This window comes from Chrysemys picta, chromosome 9, assembly GCF_011386835.1.
Source record: "Chrysemys picta bellii isolate R12L10 chromosome 9, ASM1138683v2, whole genome shotgun sequence".
Taxonomy (NCBI): domain Eukaryota; kingdom Metazoa; phylum Chordata; order Testudines; family Emydidae; genus Chrysemys; species Chrysemys picta.
The window spans coordinates 77,515,771-77,536,684 of NC_088799.1; the positions used below are offsets into that span (position 1 = coordinate 77,515,771).

The window sequence follows — 20,914 nt, forward strand, 5'->3', positions numbered from 1 at the left end:
GGGCATTCAGAATGGCTCACTGAGCAATATGACTGTAGATATATTTATCATTGGGCCAATGATTGCTGGATTTTTCTTTTTATAAGGGATCTAATTCTGTTATCATACAGCTGTCATCTGTGGAGTCTAACTGATTCTGATCTTTTTATTTTTAGATATTTCTAACCCCTTTGCTGTTCCAGTGGACCTTAGTGCCTATCCCATGTATTGCACTGTAGTTGCTTACCCAACTGACCTCACCACAATCAGGAGGAGACTTGAAAACAGATTTTATAGGTCAGTTTGATTTGTACCTCGTTTAAATTCCTGTGTATTTTATCATGTATCCCACTAGAACCGGGGTTCTCAAACTTCATTGCACTGTGATCCCCTTTGTACAATAAAAATTACTACATGACCCCAGGAAGGGGGAACTGAAGCCTGAGCCAGCCCTTGGGCTTTGGTCGTGGTTCACAGCAAGTCTAAGCCAGCCTTTGGGTCCCAACCCACACTTTGAGAACTGCTGCCCTCGAATGATTTGCTGAGCTGAATGTACTGCAACTCAACAAATAACTTCAGTGAATATTGTCACTTACTGTAATCAGTGTCCTCAGCAGGTCTGTGGCATAAGACTAGACTCCATACCCCATCCTCAAAGAATAGGTCTTGATATTTTTTGGGGGGGGGAGTCATATTGCAAAAGCAAAACCAGATTTCTGGATCTTGATCTCTTTCCTGATCTGAGACATCTGCCTTGCGTCTTCCATCCTGCAAATATTGGAGGCAGTTCAGATTTGCTTGATAACGCCTCTTCTTGCTCTTGCACCTGATTCTTTCTCTGCAGTGCAGCAAACTTAGAGGCAGTTCAATATTCCTGCCTTCATCTAGTAGCATCTCAACTTTTTGAGCTGATTTTGGGGTACCAGCAAATAATACCTTTGTTAGCCCCATCTCCTTTCCCTCGGAGGACAAACATTTACCATTGGGACCACTCAGCCAAGTTCCTTCACTGCATTTGTTTCCACCTGGGGCAATTCCTTTCATTGTTGATTGTCTCATGTGAGTTCCCTTACCATGTAATAGGCCATGGAGCCTGCTACTGCCAATCTGGCATGGGCCAGACATCCTGGCCATCTGAACAGAGGCTTTGTGTCTTGGTGCTGGGTTTGCAGGGACTACCTCTTTTCTAACTAACTTTTATGGCACCAAAGGAAGGTAAAATTTTTCTTTCCTCTCCTTCCCCCACTCAGGAGAATCTCAGCATTGATGTGGGAGGTTCGATACATCGAGCATAATGCTAGGACTTTCAATGAGCCAGACAGTCCTATAGTTAAAGCAGCCAAAATTGTAACGGATGTCTTACTTCACTATATTGGGTGAGTACTTTGTGTTTCCTTATGCCAGCATTTCTGGGTTTCCAAACCAGTTCTGAAATGTATTTTGACTTGTCCTGTTGCTCTGCAGGGATCAGAGTTGTACTGATATATTGGATATATATAATAAAGTGAAAGCAGAAGATCTAAGCAGTACTGATGAAGAGGAGGAGGTAAGAGCAGTAAGCATGATCATCAGAAGCATAATTGGCTCTCTTTTATTCAATAGATAGACCGAGTTTAAAGATTGTTATGGTTTTTTTTTACGTGTAATCACTTTGGGGTTTGATACAAGAATGGTTGTTATGTAACTTGTCTTGCATGGTCTTGGATGATAAACTCTCCTCATTTAGTAAGATTGATTCTTTGAGTCTGGCTAGCCATCTGAATCTTCCCAGAGTGCCTGAGTTTCACACTCATATGGAGAGGAAATGCTAAGAGTGGAGGGGAAATGCATGAGGTAATGTAATATTATATTATTCACTCCAAAGAAACCAGGTGGATAGTCATCTCTCTGCAATCTGTCCACCTTCCAAGTGGCACCATAGTGGATTTTGTCTATTGAGACTTTACTTTTTTTTTTCATTTCTTGGTTTTACCTTGTAAAGATGACTGACAGACAGAAACTGCTCCAAAGCTTAACACGATTGTCCTTTTTTTATCTATTTAAAAAATGCAGTTTTCAAGAATATTACAGTGTAGCAGTTTCCATTGTGATGTGGTGACTGCCAATAGCTGAAACTTCTTAGTTTTGCCTTTAGTTCTTTCAGGCTCTGGTGTATGAGCCATTGACAGTGGGATACATTTATGATGGTCATTTGCATCCACCCTCTCCATCCCCCTTTCCCCAATATATCTATTATTCAAATCTTTGAATGAAAACTGATTGCTGGATAAACATCTGTACCAAGTGAATAAACATCACACATCATTCATAGCTTTTTATAACAGACTAGCATGAATACAGTGGAATGATTGTGTTTGCGGGTAAGAAAGGAGTGGTTGTTACTTTTGTCCTAATCACTATTGTTGTGAATGCAAATATTTTTTTCCTTTAACAAATTACTCCCCACCTCCCCAAATCTAACCATGTTTAAGGGTCTGCTCCAAACCCCACTGAAGCCAATGGAAAGTCTCCCTAGTTAACATCAGGGGGCCCCTTGATCCAAGTAATTAATGTAATAAAGTTCTGATCCTGCAAAAGGCTCTGTGTGGGAGCACCACAGTGTCCACACAAAGCAACATTGACTTAAGTCGGCAGTGTGCAGTGTACCTTACAGGTTCAGGGTCTGTGCCATTCAGAGGTGATACCAAAATATGAAAATCAGTTCCTTCTTTAATTAGATGCCAAGATTGGCTTTTAGGGGTCTTTGTTTCCCTTCTAATTATCATGATCTCATGAACACCTGTAGTAGTGTGACCTTGGAGTGGCACTTATTGCCCTTTAAGCTCTGGTGTCTTTCTTTCATCTGTCAGTAACCTCAGGCCAGGCAGCCAGCAAATGGTCCCACTACTACTGCACCAAGAAGTAGAAACACTGCAGCTTCCTGAAAGAAAATGGTGAAGGAGGGGGATGAGTGAGACTGCCATTAAAAAGGTCTGGCAGTTCCTTAACAAGAGAAACTGGCATGGGAGGAGGCTGGAATAGAGATAACTGGCTCTCTCGGCCATTCTTACACATTTTCATGTGTGCAAGACAAACCCTGCAGTTTCCTGCTCTGCCCTCAATGGTTTTGAAAGAAACTCCTAGCCAGAAAGATTCCCCTCCCCCTTGATTCTGGTGTTAAAGGAAAACTCTTGTGTGAAATCATTAAGATTTTAATATTGTAAAATGCTGCTATTTTATAAAAGTGTTGAAGGTAGATTAACCCTTTGCTAGGCTGTATAAATAAATACATGGCGGTGGTGTTGTAGCCCAGACTTGAAGAGCTCTGTGTAAGCGCGAAAGCTTCTCTCTCTCATAAACGGAAGTTGGTCCAACAAAAGATATTACCTCTCCCACCTTGTCTCTCTGAATAAATGCATGGGTTTTTAAAACAAAAATAAAATAAAGGGCTCCTGTAACTTAAAATCCTGATGCTTCCCTTCACAAACCCACTTGAATCATGTGGGAGGACTGTACCTCCTAGGTCGGTATGTGAATCATCCTTCCCATGTGGTTTGGTGATCAGCAGTGTCTGGCATTGTTCCCATATCCTGTTCCCTTTTCCCAGACCCCTCTAAGTGTGAGCAGGTTGGGGGAAGGAGTTGACAGGCCTGGTGGGGGAAATGCAGTTTTCCCCACCCTTTGGCACCACACAGCTCACCCAGCATAGGACTGTATTAGCATTCTATGAAGCCCTCTCTGCAGTGAGGATTTTCCTTTGAGGGGGGTCCCTGGGTGCAGCTGCAGTTACGGTGAATCCCTGACAGTAATGCTGCTCAGTGGAATTGCTGGGACTGGTGCCGGAGCCACTCATCCACACACATGCTGCTGGCCTCCTGCAGATACCCTGGGATCCACATTTACTTGGCAAACCTCGTGGCTTATTGCTCAGGGCAGCAAATCCTACCTCTCCCCAGCAGAACAATGTGAAGCTCCACAAGGACTCACCATGGAGTTTTCCACCCTGTAAGCTTCCTCCCATGGGTTTTTTGGGGGAAAGAAGGAGACTGTCAATCAGGACTTTCGTGTTTAAATGTTTAGCTTCATTGAAAAACCCCAGCGTAAGTGTATTGTGCTAGATATGTTCCTTAATATTAGTAATGTAAAAAGCACAAAACATCTCTGCATTTTCTCTTTCCTCACAAATGTGGGATAAATAATTTTAATAAAATATGTTTTGTTGCCTATTTTTGTAGTACAATAGCTCTTGCATTTTACCTGTCAAGTAAGGTGTTTTTCTGTTTGTACTCCTGTGCTATTTCTTGTTCTAGTAACCTATATGTAACTAAATGAATAGAGACTTCTTTAAAAATAAGAGAGCACTGAACATACATTGTATATTCTCTTTGGGGTCTTACAAGACTCCATCTCATCCATCCATCCATCCATCCATTTTAATTTTTGTATATATATCTGTATAGATATATACGCACACACACACATCAGAAACAAACTCAGGGAGTTGAAGCAGCTTTTCTGTTTAAAGATACTAAAATATAAAAAGTGAAAGTTCTAGTAAAAAAAAATCAATCTAGCTTTGCTTAAATCATTTTTTTTTAATTGAAGTAATCTTACCCAACACGTTTATTCTCACAGTAATAGTTTAGTTTTGTTCTTTGTGTTCATGCTAACACTTGTTTGAGCGTAATCATTACCGTTTCCTTTAGGTGGCAGAAGTAGATGTAGAGTCAGATGGGCCTGGAACTTCATCTGGGAAAAGAAGAGTGAGTAAATATCTTATCTGCGTCCAGTTTATGCTGCAGGAGTTGGGTTGGTCCACGGAATTAACAACTCTCACTTAGGGCCTGATCCTGCAAAGATTTAACTTTACACAGGCTGTTGTCAGTCAGTCACTGCTTGTACGTATTAAGTTTAAGCACATGTGTAAGTTTTTGGCTGAATCAGGACATTGTATTACTATAGAGATAATTTGATGATTGCTTAGTGGCTGTTACTGTCCTGATACTTTGGATATCTGTACAAGAGCATTAACCAACAATATACAAGCTGCTTGTGCTCCTTCAGTCATGGAAGTAGACAGAAAAATATTGAATTTGTTTACTTTATAAATACATACTATTACTAAATTAATGACTATGGCAGTCTGCCTATATTACATTTAATAGATAAAAGTTTAACTTTCAACAAGCAATTATTTTCCCATGGTAATTAATGAGCAACTTTCCCTTCAGCCAATAAGGCATTGTGGCCTTTCCGAAATATACAAAGCTCTGAACCTCAGCTCTGAACCACAGCTCTTGCATCTAAAATGTTGTATGGATATTGAGTTGGGTATTTTTATATTATTAAAAAAGAAAATGCATTCTTCAGTAAATTGCATAGTCCATATTGTTATGCCACTCAACTTTTCTTGCATGTTTTTAGTTATGGACTTCAATTTTGAACCATTTTCTGAGCACATTGATAGTAATTTAAAGTCAAGACCAGTAGATACAAAAACCTTTATACTTTAAATGTTATTAAAATACAACTTTTATTTTGTTCCCTTAAAATCTTCAGGTAAGACGACCAATAAAAAGGCAGCCCTTCAAAGCAAGCCCTGATGCTTGGAAAGAACAGTGCAAGCAGTTGTTAAGCCTAATATATGAACGTGAGGACTCCGAGCCTTTTAGACAACCAGTTGATCTCTTCTCCTATCCTGTAAATATATTTCTACTTTCTGTAATTTAAAAAAAATTCTTATCATAATATGTCAGTCTTTTTTAAGAAGTCATATATTCTTCATGCTGCTGGATACATTACTGAGCTCCTCTTTGTCAGTCACAGGCTGTCTTCTTCAATGAGTGCTAAATTAAATCCCTCTGAGAAAATGAGGGACCCGTAGCCTTGGATTGAGCAGGAGTAGAGCCGGCAGGAAATAGCCACCTTCTTCAAAGAGCTCAGTCAGTGCACTTCAGACCCTCCTATTGTTCCTACATCTCACGATCTCTTGAGCAGAGACTGCCAGACACATTCTGTTAGTGCTATTGAATGGAGGAACATGGATTAGCCCATTAAACTCATTTTCACCTCTGATGGAATGTGAACCCTTGAGTGCCAGCAAAGCCCCTTGGAATTTGTAAATATGAGTCTTGTAGCTAGAAGATTTAAGTTTAGTCTAAAACAGAGTTTGTGGAACAGTTTGATTATTTTGTGGGGTAGGATAAATTTGAGAGATATTGGACTGTACAGGGACATGAAGCAAAACACATGTAATGTTTACTTAACCAGTTCATGGCAGCTAGTGATAACTTTACCTACTTGTTAATATTGCATACATTATTTTTGTAGGACTATCGAGATATTGTAGACACTCCAATGGATTTCAGCACTGTGAAAGAAACTTTGGAAGCAGGAAATTACACCAATCCTCTGGAATTTTACAAGGATGTTCGCTTAATATTCTGCAACTCTAAAGCTTACACACCTAATAAAAAGTCACGGGTAAGTGATAAAAATATGGATACATGACATCTCAGGCCATTTCTGCTAAGATCTTCAATCACACTTTCATATAAGGAATGAATGGCACTTGGAATGTGCAGATGGAGGTCGTAGCATGATATTTTAAAATATAAATGAACAGTCTTTGTCATTTTAAGAACCTAGGATAATAAATCCCCTTTGCAAAGCCCTCCCAGAACATGTTTCAGGTGACTATGTCTCAGTTTCTTGAAAACTTTCAGGCACAACATTCAGAAATACTGTGGTTATAGTCTAGATCAGTGGTTCTCAAACTATTTCCCATTGTGGGCCGCATGTGCAGCTCTCTGAGGTATGTGGGCCGCATCCACACCCTATATATACTGCCTGTATGGATCTTAGGTTGTCACATGGGCTGCAGCACTGTGCTGATTGGGCCGCAAGTGGGCCATGGGTTGAGAACTACTGGTCTAGATACTATAGGTATATCTACACTGTAGGAAAAACCCATGGCAGTGAGTTGGAGAGCCTGGGTCAACTGACTTGGGCTCGCACTGCAGGGCTAAAAATAGTAGTGTTTATATTATTTATATTTGGAACATTGTCGTTGTTGTAAAGTTACCCAGACTGGCAGGTGTAGTTACTAAAACTACTTTTAATTCATCTATTGACACTGTCTAAAGTTGGAGCTTCTTTTTCTGGTAATATATGCGAGAGCTGAAACTCAGTAATGTTACTGTGATTCCAGAAGCCAAGCAAAACCAATGTAGGCATGATCTTTTGTAATGCAGGAAAATAATGCAGATTAAAAAGTAATGCCCTTGTCCTGGCATACTCATTTAACGCCACCATTTAACATACTTGGAAAGAATGCCGGTTCCCATTTCACGTACCGCTGGCATGCAGGAAATGAAATGTGCATCAGGTATTAAGAATGAAACATGTTTGGGGCTAGATTGGGCTGTTAGGCTCAGCTCTGAGTATTGGGTGGCAGATCGCTGTGCTAAGCATGTGGAATGGGCTGTGGCTCAGGGTGGTCTACACAGAGAAAAAGCCCACAGTAGCTAGTGCTATAAATACAGTGCCCTTGTGTGCATTAGCTTAATGCACTTTGGAAAAGCATTAAGCTAAACCTCCGAAGGGCACACTTGGAGTGCAGTATGAGTGTCTACATGGGGAGTTAGTGTGGAATATCTAGTGCACTTTGAATTCACACCCTACCTTAATGTGCACTTCCCCATGTAGACAAGCCCTCAAGTGTTCTCCTCTTTGTTCTGGTGTGGAGGAAATTACTTCACCCTTTTTTGGAGTAAAGCGTCCCACCACCTCCATACACCTGGATACAATCTGCTAGCCACTGTATATGGAGGTAAAGCTGTGGCTCCTCCCACTCTCATCCCCTTCCTCTCCACTCACTCAGCAGTAGGGGAGAATCAGATATACAGCCCCTGCCCTTCCCTCTTTGTGCTGGAGGCATGATCCAGGCAGCGCTAACTTGGCTGCGCAGTGGGTGACATGCCTTGGCTGTACTTACGCTGAACTTACCAGGCTTCTCTGTCAGCTGTATTGGGGCCAATCAAAAATCTATCCTTTAATTAAATAGGCTAAACTTGATTTCATGCAAAGGGGGGAGAGATAGCTCAGTGGTTTGAGCATTGGCCTGCTAAACCCAGGGTTCTCAGTTCAATCCTTGAGGGAGCCATTTAGGGATCTACGGCAAAAATCTGTCTGGGGATTGGTCCTGCTTTGAGCAGGGGGTTGGACTAGCTGACCTCCTGAGGTCCCTTCCAACCTTGATATTCTAAAATAAAAAAACAATGTTTAACTTCACTTGAGTATCAGGGGGTAGCCGTGTTAGTCTGTATCTACAAAAACAACAAGGAGTCTTTAAGGTGCCACCAGACTCCTTGTTGTTTTAACTTCACTTGAGACTTCAGGAGGTTTAATGAATTGTTTTCATCCTTTCTTGTTAGGGGTACCTCTTAACTTGTTTGTCTAGTTTGTCATCTATTTGGTTTGTACAATAAAGAAGATTAATTATATTTTAAGACCATAAACTCTGAAATACTTCATTATTGATTTCTATCGCGAGAATACAGATGACTTCTTTATACTAGTACAATGCAGGAAAATAATGCATTGTCTGATCTTCGCAGTTGTCTGTCAGTATGGATTTTGCTTTTGGAATATCAAGGTTGATATATTTCTGTGAATCTTTGCAACATTATTTTGCATGGAATTGATCTCCACAGTTAGAGCAATCAGTAAATATGGCCATAACTTCTTTCTCCAGATCTATAGCATGACGCTTAGACTGTCTGCCTTATTTGAAAATCATATTAAAAACATCATCTCTGAATACAAGTTGGCCATGCAGTGTCAGAAGAGGAATAGGCCACGATACCGAAAACGACTAAGGAGCAGTAGTAGTTCACCATCTAGTAGCAGAGCATCTAGGTAACTTAATAATGAAACTCTCTATCTGCATATTTTGAAATCCTCTGTTTTAGGGGGAAATAAACGTTCAGATAAGACGGCAGTAACAATATGGCTTATTTTCTAGTACAATCTCTCCTGTGGGTGCGTTTAAACACTGGAGCTCGTATAAGGGGTGGGTGCTGTATAAAAGTGTGAAAGGAGCTGTATAAAAGCCACATTAATTTCTATAACACATTAACAAAGCAAACTGTATGTTCCTTTTAGGAAAGCAAGATAAAATCTTGTTCTTGAACAGTTGTATTCCTTTAATAAACTCACCAGTATTTTTGCTTTATTATATATTTTCGATTACTACAGCTATGTAATCTTTGAGACAGAAAATCAGATGCTCCATTTTACATTTAAATATCAAATTTACACTGATAACCTGATAACAGTGTTATGTCTGTTTTTTGTTTTTTTAAATCCTTTTGCATTAACATTTGTATATTTTGGGGGATGTTTCATATCTTCAGCCCTAAAGGGAAACAGAAACAAGTGAAGGTGCAACCTAAAATCAACCAGAATACCTCACTGCCTTTGACTAGGACTAGCTCTTCAGTTTCATCTCATGGTAAGTAGAATAAAAAATGGTGTACATGGCAGAACCAAAGTCTGAAAACAGGAGTGTCTAAAGTATTTCCACTGCTGCTTCCTAATAACAGCAGTATGAAGAAAAGCTGAGGGGTATTTATTGCTGATCTTAAACAAGCTCGTTGTATTAATCTATCAAAGGCTAGTATCTAATTGCCGTATAATTAAAGATTTTGGTTATGTAAGTATGTTTGGCATAGATTACATGCAAACTAGATACATCCCTCAAGTTCTTGGTAAGTTACTAGTGTATAAAAAATTTGGTTTCCCCTGCATTAATTAAAGAAAAGATTGAGCCATTTTGGACCTGTGAAATCTGATTGTTTGCATGGTGCCCTAGTACATCAGTATAAGGAGAGATGAAGGAAATCGTTTGAGTTTATTATGTCCTGTTTTAAGTTTCAGATACTACAGAGGAGGCTCTAGGTTCAGCTATTGGTGAAGAAACGGAGGGCCAACCATCCTCATCTGGGTTAAATACACAGAACCGAAGTGGAAATAACATTGATCCAGGGAAAAATAGACTAGTCAGGAGTAAATCCACACCCGTTAAACAAGGTTGGAAGTTATATGCTTTCTTTGGATGACTAATTTTACTAGAAAAGAAATCTGCTTCTGGCATCTATGCACTACTGTAGACAAACACTTATTGCACTGCAAGTTGTGGTATAAATCTACAGTTCTCCAGTGTGCTCCTCAATCTCCATGAGGACTACGGTCGCCAACTTTCTAATTGTTGAAAACCAGACATCCCTGCCCTACCTCTTCCCCCAGGATGCCCCCTCCTCCCCTGCTCACTCTCCCCTCCCAGGAAGCTGGTGTGATTGAGCAAGATGGTGAAGATTTTTGAGACTTAGAACAGCGTGAGAGGTTTAAAAGAAGTGTTTGTTCTTTGCCTTTTGGAAAACTTTGTTTTCTCCTCATACTTGATACCTTTCTACAACAAAATTCTCCACAGAAAAATCATGTAGAAAAAACCTCTAGCCTTAGGAGCGTTCATTAAATGTCTCACCTATTCTGTAGGTAGGCTTTCCCCACACACCTTTTCAGGGTTTTTTTTTTTTATTTTTAAAAGAGAAACCTGATTGCACACTCAAATGAAGCAAACCTAATGAACTGATTCAGTGTGGTATTATACAAATACATATTGACATTTACCCAATGTGCATGTATTTGCAATTGTGTCCTAATGCTTAGGGCTTGTCTATATTAGAAAAGTTGTGCAATCTTAACTAATTAATGTTGAAGTCTTTGTAGTTAAATAGATGATACCCCCTAATGTAGATGCACTTCAACCCATTTAATCCTTGTTTACCATGTACTAGTAAACTACTAAATTAAATTAAACTGATTTAAGTGAGGGTTAAACACATTTAAGTACATCTGCATTAAGTGAGATGTAGCACTGCCACTAACATCCAAAAAAAAGTTGAAAAAGTTTCCTATAACTTGGTTAAAAGCCTATCCCACCCTTTTCTATGTGTTAGATACCAAACAGTACAGGAATGTGAGTTTTTTCTTGGGGTGAAGGTGAATGAGAAGTTCCACAAACTTAGAAAAGGCAAGTTTCAGCTATACAAACAAGAATGCCTTGCTATAACATAATATATCAAGATCACGCCAAACAAACCTGGCAACATATGTAATTCTGCTATAAAATGCAGCAAACCATTTGCCAGGGTGCTGCTAACTACCAGGCCCATTTTCCATATGCCTGAACCTCTTGTTTCTGTTTTAGAGTCTCTAAATTTGTAGCAAATTTAATCACTTTTGGCGTATTATGCACACTAAGATTTGTTTTTATAGAAATTAAGTCTTTTTAGGTGTCTAAATAGTTCTTTGAAAAGCTGGGAAGTGATTTTTGGCTGTTTAAGAAAGTATTATATTTTAAATCAAACTTATTTTAAAAACTGTCGCTAGAATAGGCATCTCAGAATATTGTTTGAATAGAAATGTATTAATCGACACTCTTGATAACTTACAGAAAAGTAGCCTTGCCCTACTTTCCAAGTGTGTGTGGAGGAGAGAGGGGGGAGTAACTGGCATTGAGGGGTGCTGGGACTGTAGGGGCACTAACTGGCATTGAGGGGGAACGCTGTGTGTGGGCACTAGAATTTTAGGGAGAGCAGTAAGTGTCATTGAGAGGACTCTGGGGGTGTGGAGGGAGCAGTAAATGGCATTGAGGGGGTATGAGGGGATGACTAACTGGAATTGATGGAGCATGCTATGGGTGGGGGCACTAACTGGCAGATAGGGGGCAGTGGAATTGGGGGAACCATTAACTGGCAGCGGCAGGACGATGTGTGTGTGATGGGGGTGGGGAAATTGGGCCACAGCGGCGTGGGGTCGATCCCCAGAGCGAAGGGCCAGGGCAAGAAAATGAGGGCACAGCGGTGCGGACAAGGGGGACAGACAGGATCTCCCCTCGGGCAGCAGCGGTGCTGGTACTTGTCTCTCCACCCGAGAGGCTGGAGCTGGGTCCGGGAGCCAGCCAGTTCTCCCCATTAGCATCTGAGCAGCTGCTGCTCTTCCCGCCATCTTGGTGTGGAGGCTGATCGTGATTACTCTGATAACCGGACTTTTAGCGTCCAGTCAGCTGTGCTGACCAGACACTGCCACGTCCCCTTTTCGATTGGACTTTCTGGTAGAAAACTGGACACCTGGCAACCCTAGAGTGAGCCCTGTACTGAAACAGTTACCTAGTGGGCTTAAACCCTGCTGTTTCAAACAGCTAAATGTGCTTGTGATCTCTCTACCTGAGTGCAGTATTAAATTGAGCTTATTTCCCTGCTTTGTCATGTTTCCGGACACATTTTTTACAATTCTGAAATCTGTTATCTAAATTATGGGATAAATGTTCTCCAAAGATTCAACCAATGCCCCTAAAATGTTGCCAAGATGGGAAAAGTTGATAATTCTCAAAGAAAGTTAGGAGTTTTCCAAAGGCTTTTAGAAAATCGCTGACATTTTATTTGGCATATTAAAGCTGAAGAGAAGGGGGAAAATATTTTAAAAGTTGAACAGACATGTCCTGACTAGCTCATGGCTTTTTTAATCTGGGGTTACACAGTGCTTAGAATTTTCACAAGGCTATGCTGGAACAGGTATAAGTGTTTCACTCTTCTGAAACTGTCAAAAGGTACACACACGTTTGTCAACATCTGAATATTTTTGTAAATAAAATTGCCATCATGTTAAGGTGCACTTACAAAAATGTGTTCTTTGTTATGGGGTAGGGCTTCACTTTTCCAGGATTAATGTAATTTTTCAACCTTCACAAGCAGCATATGTTAACTGTGAAAGGAGAAACATTTTAAGCCCCAACACAGCAAAGGCACTAAAGCATGTGCTGAGCTTGAAGTACCTAGTAATCCCATTGATTTCAGTTGGACTACTCACATGCTTAATATTAAGTATGTATTGAAATGCTGATTGGGGCCTTACAGAACAGATGTTTGATGAGGGCTGATAGCACAAGCTATTGGAGAGAAATGTAAATTTTAATAGAAAATCCTTTTTATATTTGAAAATAATTTTTCCCTTGAATTGCTGCAGTTCAGATTTAACTTTATCACACTGTTAACAAGTGATTGTTTTTTGTGTTTGTTTAGATCAGTCTCTTGATGGACCACTTACAAATGGTGATAGCAGAGAGCCTCGGATAGCAGTCAAGAGAAAGTTAGTAAGTGCCTCAGAAGAGGAGGAACACCTAGAGGAAGAGGAGAAGAAGAGAGAATTAAAAGAAAAACCTGGTTTATCGTCATCAGAAAGTGGGGAGTCAGGATCCAGTTCAAGCTCTGAAAGCAGATGTGGTTCTGATTCAGATTCTGAATCGACCTCTAGAACAGATCAGGATTACATTGATGGAGATCATGACTACAGTAAAGTTGTGCAAACTAAACCCAAAAGAAAAATTAAAAGGAAAATTGCTAGTGGGAAAAGAAACTGGCAGGGTAGAGGGACAGGGAGGAGAGGTAGATGGGGCAGATGGGGTAGATGGAGCAGAGGGGGAAGAGGTGGCAGAGGAGGAAGAGGAGGCTGCGGCAGAGGAAGAAGAGGAGGCAGGGGAGGAAGAAGAGGCAGAGGAGGTAGAGGAGCTTCACGAGGAGCAACCAGAGCCAAACGTGCACGAATGGCAGATGATGAATTTGAGAATCTGTTTGGCGGCCGATTTGGCGAAAATATGTTTGGAGGACGATTCAGTAGGCCACCACGAATTAAAACAAGGAACGAGGGCAGGAGAACTGTTTTATATAATGACGATTCAGATAACGACAACTTTGTGCACACCGAGGATCCTCTGAATCTTGGTACTTCCAGATCGGGCAGGGTGCGGAAAATGACAGAAAAAGCCAGGGTCAGCCATCTCATGGGATGGAATTATTGACAGATAAACATCTTTGAAAAATTTCAAATGAACTTCAAAGGCCTTCTACTGCAGGGATTTTACCAGAAAATCTACCAAGCAAGTTGTGGGGGGACTCCACTCACTTTCTACAGTGGTGCTTTTCCATTATGCCAGTATACATTTGTTTTAAGACTTCAGATTGCCACACTTCATTGGTCAAAAAAAGCCTTACTTATTAGGCCTTAAATTACAGAAATTCTTCCCCACGCACTACAAGTTCATTTTGTTTCAAGGAGCTTCCAGCTTCTCAATAATAGCATGACATTTTGAATCATGATTATGAAATCTCTCCCTTGTTTTGTTTTTTTGTATTATAGAAATAGCACCTTCTTACAGAGTTTTTATATGGTTTGTCATAAATCCTTATACACAGTAATAATTATAACTTTTGCACAATACACCAATCCTAAAGGCAGCTATAAAATGTTTACCATTTCTATATTGTAAGAAGGATCTGGATTATTTTAATCTTCCCAGGCCAAACTTCATGAATTGTGCTGAATTGAAGTATATTTATACTACAGTTTAGGAGGGTTTGAAATGCTTTCTGTTGGTTCGTAATTCATGTAAAAAGTGAGAAAAGGGTTGGTGCCTTGTAAATATGTAGCAAACCTTTGATGTGGTGTGTCCTAATGTGTGCATTAACTTTATTAAAAAGAGAATACTTGAGAAGTATGAATATCTAGACAGAAGGTGCCAAATGCAAAAGTTACTTGCATCTATTTTCTTTTTGTCCTCTCATATTTTTATAGCATTAATAGAGATTGTGCTGCAAAGGGTTAATTTCAACATTTGAAAGGTTTCTCCTCTTCAAAGCATTACATGTCTTAATAGTAGCTCAGCTACCTCTGTTTACAACTACTGGAAACTTAAAAGAAAATAGAGGTTATTCTGCAGTGCTTATTGAAGAAGAGGCAAGAATGAGAATAGCAGGGATGGAATTGCTCACATTGTGAAGTAACCACTTCTTCATCATATTGGTACTCTGAAACAAACCTTAGTGTAGCTATCAAAGCTTTCACAAGCCTAATATGCTTGTAGCAGATGGTAGTTTGTTGGGCAAACAGCCAGTGGGCTCTCACACATTTCTGGTATCGCTTATTCAATGAAAGTCTGTTTCTGTTTTTAATTTGATTATTGAAACGTTCAAAGAAACCTAAATTGAGCTATCGTGTCTCTACTGGCTACTCATATTTTTGTATCATTACTGATAAGTTTCCATTCATATCATTGACAAGAGTCCTTGTAGCTCAAGCTTCCAGAAGAGAATTCACACTGTACTGTACTCTTACCTTGTAAATGTTGCATTGAAAAATAATAACTTGCACACTGAGGTCATTCTAGCAGTAATAATACAGTATGCAATGCTATGAGGGAAATGTAGGGTTAGGAGATTACTCTGTATCTTGCTCTTCAGACTGAATGACTGGCTGTGTTTAATTAATTGGAACATGCTTGTTCTTGTGGCATGAGAAAGAGAGTTGCAGCCTTCTACTTTGTAGGGTCCAGTTAAAAGATTTGTGGGACTCTGTCATGTTAGACCAAGGAAGAGACATCTAGCTGACATCTCTAGCTGAGTTGAGATAGTGAGTCATTGATTACACGAGAAAAAGGGATGAGAGAGGAGGTTTGGAAATCGAAATAAATGAGGGATGCAATTCTGAAATTTCTTCCTCAATGTGCAACTTTTATCACTTTGTCAATAATTCTGGAAAACCTGGTGGGAAGGAGGAATAGTGAAGTGTATATTTTCATACATAAATAGATTTGGTTCTGGCCTTTTTTCTATGACAAACGTTAGCAGGCTGATCTCTCTTTGCAACAGTTCTAGTCAGGTGCAAGATAACTGGAACAAATGCTGTGAGAGTCGTCGGGCTTGGGAGTGGGGAGAAGAAAGCAGTCTAAGTAGTACATGGTAATGATCTGAATTTATGGTACAGTAAAAATCTCTCAAACTTTTTGTTACAGTTGTTGTCCTGATTATGCCAAAACTAATTTCTGGGCATGACTCAGATGGTCCATTTAACAAAGAAATGGATACAGAGGATCTCCTAGCTCTGTATTGGGCTTTAAAATACAAATGCCTGTCCTATCATCTCTTACAGTATGTATTCAGAAGAAAATGTATTCTTCCCTAGAGTTATTGGTCCCTATATCTATGTAATCAGGAAAAGCATGGATATGTCAGTTCCTAGACATAATCGTATACATTTTAGATCGAAGTTCTTTCCAACCAATATAAATGCTAAGATTCCTATGCTAAAATCCTGAGATTCTGAAGAAATGCTATTCATATGTTTCTGGCTGGCTGAAGCTGTAATTATTAATTTATTTGGGGGTGGGAGGGAGGAAAAACATGGATTCCTGAAAAAATCATGATTTCCTAAGTTTAAATGTATTTTAGCAACAATTAGAATAAGAGTAAATATGTTCTTAAATGTATCTTTTATATGTAATGAAGTACTGTGAAGATAACAGTAAAACAGCACTTTGCTGTGGTGTAAGTATTAATCTAAAATGTGTTATGTGATTAAGAGCCAGACAGCAGGGTGTGCTAGAACAACAGAGCTATTGCTTATTGTAAAGAATCTGAGAATTTTTTTAATTTTATTTTATTTTGTGCATGAAATCCTTTTTATAAGCATGAAAGAAATAACTTATATTTTTGAATGCTATTTTTACTTGATTTCGTATCTGGATTTTTTTTTTCCAATTTAGATATTTGATTTCTTTCTCAGCCTCATTCTGTGGATGAATTCTAACTTGGTGATAAGTTGGACACTTTTTTTTTTTTCTAAGATGTTAAATTCAGTTAGAAGCCACGTACTTAAAGCTGCATGACACTTGATTTTTACCCTGACAGCTGCAGCAGGAGCAATGAAACAAGAATAGCCCTTGCACCAAAAGGGTTGCAACCCAGTCCTTCAGACCCCAATCCAAAACTTCTGTGCCCATGTAATGCCTCTTTGAAATCAATGGGGTTCCATGCAGGCACAGAGCTCTGTCCACCCCGAGTTCATTGCAGACTCATCAGCATTGTCTTTATTCATACAGTTTTAACCAAAAGTAACTTCTGTTTGGGTCTACTCTTTAACACTTGTGTATGAAGGTATTTTGATCATATATTTAAAATACTAATGGTTAACAAAATCCCTAGTTGGGCTGTAGATTGCTGATATTTAGTTAATATTCAAGTACCAGTGCTTCAAGGCTTTCTCCAGAAATGGGTATGAATGTTTATGGAAGTTTTGGATGGTCTCACTCCCTAGTGTCAACAGTTCGAGGGCATCCCATTACCAGCCTTAGGAAGCAGGACTGCAAATAGAGCCACCAGCCAGCAGTTACATGTGATTTGTGGGTGTTGGAGGGCTCCTTTGGCCCCCACCACCCACACACTTTCAAGAGGAGGGGGCTGAACGTTTGTGTGTGTGTTTTTGAATACCAGCTTACTACCTCTGGAGCACGCCCAACTCCTGAAGGCCCAGGGCACACAGGCCCAAGCTTGGTCCTGAACACTGATATCTGTCACTAGGCCTTCACCCCAGTCCCAGACTTCCATTTTGCCTCCCCTTATTTTGCGTGTCCCTGCTCCGTCCCCTCCTGGGTTTTTTCGCTTTGTTCCATCCCTTTTGCCTTCCGTTCTTTGTTTCTCTGTCCTCTCTTAAGAGCCTGCCTGTGCTGCTGCTCCTGCACTCCGTAGTATTCCCCCCATTTGTGTCAGCAGGATCAGCTGAAACTTAAACTCTGATGCTCTTGCTGGGCCATTAGGAATACATTAGGTTCTTTCTCATCTGTCCACCTAAAGTCACTTGTCTGTAAATTCAAGTCAAGCTTTTTTTCTTGCCATATTTTGCTTATTAACAAACCTTCCAAAAGTGTTAGTAGTAAATGAATAGAAATGTAGAAAGTTGTTGGGCCTGATTCTCCATTGTCTTGCACTTTAGGTCTTCATTTACACTAGTGTAAACACTCAACTCAGAGCAAGTACTGTTTGCACTCACTCTGAGGTAAAGGTACAGGCCAGTTCTGACTATTTGAATTAAAAATTTAGGTCTCACCTGACCTCCCGAATAAATTGTTATCACATTTTCTTTATCTGGACGTGAGTTAATGTAACACCTGTAAAGCTCATATGTTTCCTTTCCAGTGTCTGAGATAGTGGGATTAGCACACAATTTTACCTGCATTTTGGAATATTCAGTTACAAGTCAGCATCACAAACACCAATCAGCATGGTATATTTTGAAGGTTTTGGTTATCTGTCTGTTTAGTTTGGGGGGGGGGGGTAGAGGGAGAGTTTTTGAATATTAAATAAAATCTTTTATGGTACATGAAGCATTCAGAAATGCTGAAAATAGCTGAAAAAAGTGTTTTCTCCATTGCCTTTAGTGTATGTGTTTTTTTGAAAAGGGAGTAAATCTTGGGTTTTCATGAGATCTTTCAGTTGGAAGCAACCTATACTACTTTATTCAGGTTCTTACACAGCATGCATCACTGTAGTATCTGATTTAAGTTTCTCACTCCCTTTTTTTCGTTTTGTGTCCGTGTCAAGAGGATTCATGTCTTTTTAGCTGTTATACTTACAGAGCATGAGGTGTACTCAAACTTCCCAATGAAGTTTCCCTCTTCCGTTTCAATATCACATCCTTTCTGGTGTCATACTTATCCCCACTTGTACTCTTTAAAAAAAAAAAAAAAAAAAAACCCAAACCCTACAAAATGACTCATAGCTATAGTCTGTGCAAGCTTGAGCCCTACAATAGCAAGGTCTTGCTAGGACAAAAGTGAAGTGTATTAACTGAACTGTGAGGGGAAGTTAACTCAGACCTATATGTATCTATATCTGCTTCAAGTCTGCAATAATCCCTCACTTTCAAACCTACTAACTTCACAAACTGCAAAGCAAAGATAAAAAAGGAGAGACACAATGGTATGTTTTCTTTAAAAAGAGAAGTATTAGAGGAGTAATTCACCTGAAAAATGAGCCACGTAGGAAAATTATTTGGCGTATTTATAATACAAGACTTGTGATATGTAAAAGTAAGAGGAGGCAAAAATATTTACAGTTAGGAAACCAACTTGTGGGTGATTTCAGTTTAAGTTCTTTATACGGTTTGTGTTAATCAACTTCCCTTATGATTAAAAAATAAATGTAGACGGCTGTTTCTACTGCACATAAATATGAAAACTGTATAGTATAGAAATACTGAAGAGAATTGAAGTCAGGTGTGTGGTGGGTAAAATATCCATGTACAGTAATTAAAAATTTAGGAAAGACCAATTAAAATGTATTGCTTCTGACAATGTTTTTGAGGAGCTGACTACTAAAAGTGAGATGAATCTTGGCAAATATTTGAAAATATGGCTCCCAGATGTCTATAGAATGTGTCTGATGAACATTCCAAATCATGCAGTATTAAAATGAGAAAATGCATTTAATAAGTAACTCAAGACTAATAATTCACCCTTAACCTGTGCAGATGATGACAGAGTAAACAAACCAGTTTTAGGTTAAGGATGTTATCAGCCTTAACTTAGTGTGTCTTACTATTGTTGGTCTGTATCACAACTTTAATGTTTTTAAAATGTATTTTTGTGTTTACATTTCTTGGTGTTTTTTTGTTTGTTTTTTTTTAAACTGTCATGGAAAGTTTTATAAAATGCTAATTATTTACTTGATAGACTGAAGGAGCAGTTAACAATCTATGGATAAATTTATATTTAGTAATGTAGGAAGCTGTCATGTTCTTGCAAGTATGTATTATAGAAAATTACTGCGCATGTGCAGTAGTTAACTTTCAAATATTAGTATATCGGATGTTTACACGCTTTTTAAAAAAAACCTCCTTTATGTATAGTAAGTAATAGCCTGCAAAATTTTGGTTTAAAAAGTTGTCTTTTTTAGTAATAGAAACACAAAGACCTGTTGGAAGCTTGTACATTTTTACTATGTTATGCTTCAGCCCACAACAAATTTCTGCAACTGCTATGAATCCCTGAAAAATTAGATTTCCAGTGGAACTGCTGTCACAGCCTTAACTCGAGTATGAAAATGGTGCTTAAATACATATATATGCATGGATGTGGGTACCTCAAATCTGATGAGTGTTTAAATGAGAACTTCTAAGTTCAGCGTTTGGTGCTGAAAATGCAAACAAACTAATGCTCCTGTTAGATAAGGACAGCCATGTTTTGTGAATTCATCATTAAATATTTTAACTTCCAGACATATTAGAACAATTTCCGAGTCTCTTATAAATAAGAAGATAGTGCATACCTTCCTGGTTTCTGGGTGCATTAAACATTTGTGAAACTAAGGGCAGGGCAAGAGGAGAGCACTTGAAGTGTTAGAGAACGAAAGGGTCTGTTTGAATGCAAGATAAATTGGTGTTTCTGTGCTATTTGGTGTTACCATTCATAGAGGTTTTCTTTTGACGGACAAATACCCCACTTAGTTTTTCAAAATGCTTTCTCAGTAAGTGGCGTTAACCCAACATACTCCTATATCTAAGGCTGTTTTTTTAATTTTCCCTAGGAATATTAATATAGGTTATTCATTCTTTACATAAGAATCATTACAGCAGACTTCATTTAGAAATATCAGTTTTTACAGTTGAGGGGCTTGGAACAATGAAATGGTGCTGTCTAGCCTCGCACATTTCGGTGTTCTTGACAGTTTAAAATACTCCACCAAAAATGCACAAAACTGATTTGAACTGATGTGTCTAGTTTCTGTATTGATTTTTTTCAAGGGGATATTTATGCCCCTATCTTCACATCCGCTATCTCAGGTCCCTTTAAATGAATACTTCAGGGATTTTTAATGCCACTTGATGGCAGACCAAATGTAATATTTATATGCAACGAGCTGTTAGTTTTTGTATTGTAAAAATGTAAATTTGTAAAGATTTTTTTCTAGAGTTTTTTTGAAGTCACTTATGTAATTTAGGATGTTTCATTTTTCCAGCTGTGGGATTGTCTTAATAAAAAAAGTAAATCTTACTTTGATTTTGC

At 39.0% G+C, this 20,914-nt stretch overlaps 1 protein-coding gene across 3 annotated transcripts in view; it reads left to right on the plus strand.

The window, feature by feature from the left end:
* The window catches only part of BRWD3 (bromodomain and WD repeat domain containing 3), an 89,064-nt gene extending 73,486 nt beyond the window's left edge, over positions 1 to 15,578 (plus strand). For 2 of the 3 annotated variants that reach the window (XM_008166526.4, XM_042853308.2), the window contains exons 31-40: positions 156 to 276; positions 1,230 to 1,355; positions 1,444 to 1,525; positions 4,665 to 4,721; positions 5,518 to 5,658; positions 6,289 to 6,441; positions 8,714 to 8,877; positions 9,375 to 9,472; positions 9,892 to 10,050; positions 13,104 to 15,578. In XM_008166526.4, coding sequence (XP_008164748.2) covers positions 156 to 276; positions 1,230 to 1,355; positions 1,444 to 1,525; positions 4,665 to 4,721; positions 5,518 to 5,658; positions 6,289 to 6,441; positions 8,714 to 8,877; positions 9,375 to 9,472; positions 9,892 to 10,050; positions 13,104 to 13,879 — 1,877 coding nt within the window. In that variant the 3' untranslated portion in view covers positions 13,880 to 15,578. The remainder of the gene's footprint in view (positions 1 to 155; positions 277 to 1,229; positions 1,356 to 1,443; positions 1,526 to 4,664; positions 4,722 to 5,517; positions 5,659 to 6,288; positions 6,442 to 8,713; positions 8,878 to 9,374; positions 9,473 to 9,891; positions 10,051 to 13,103) is intronic. The other variant, XM_008166527.4, reaches the window with a different exon arrangement.
* Positions 15,579 to 20,914: the final 5,336 nt, after the last annotated feature.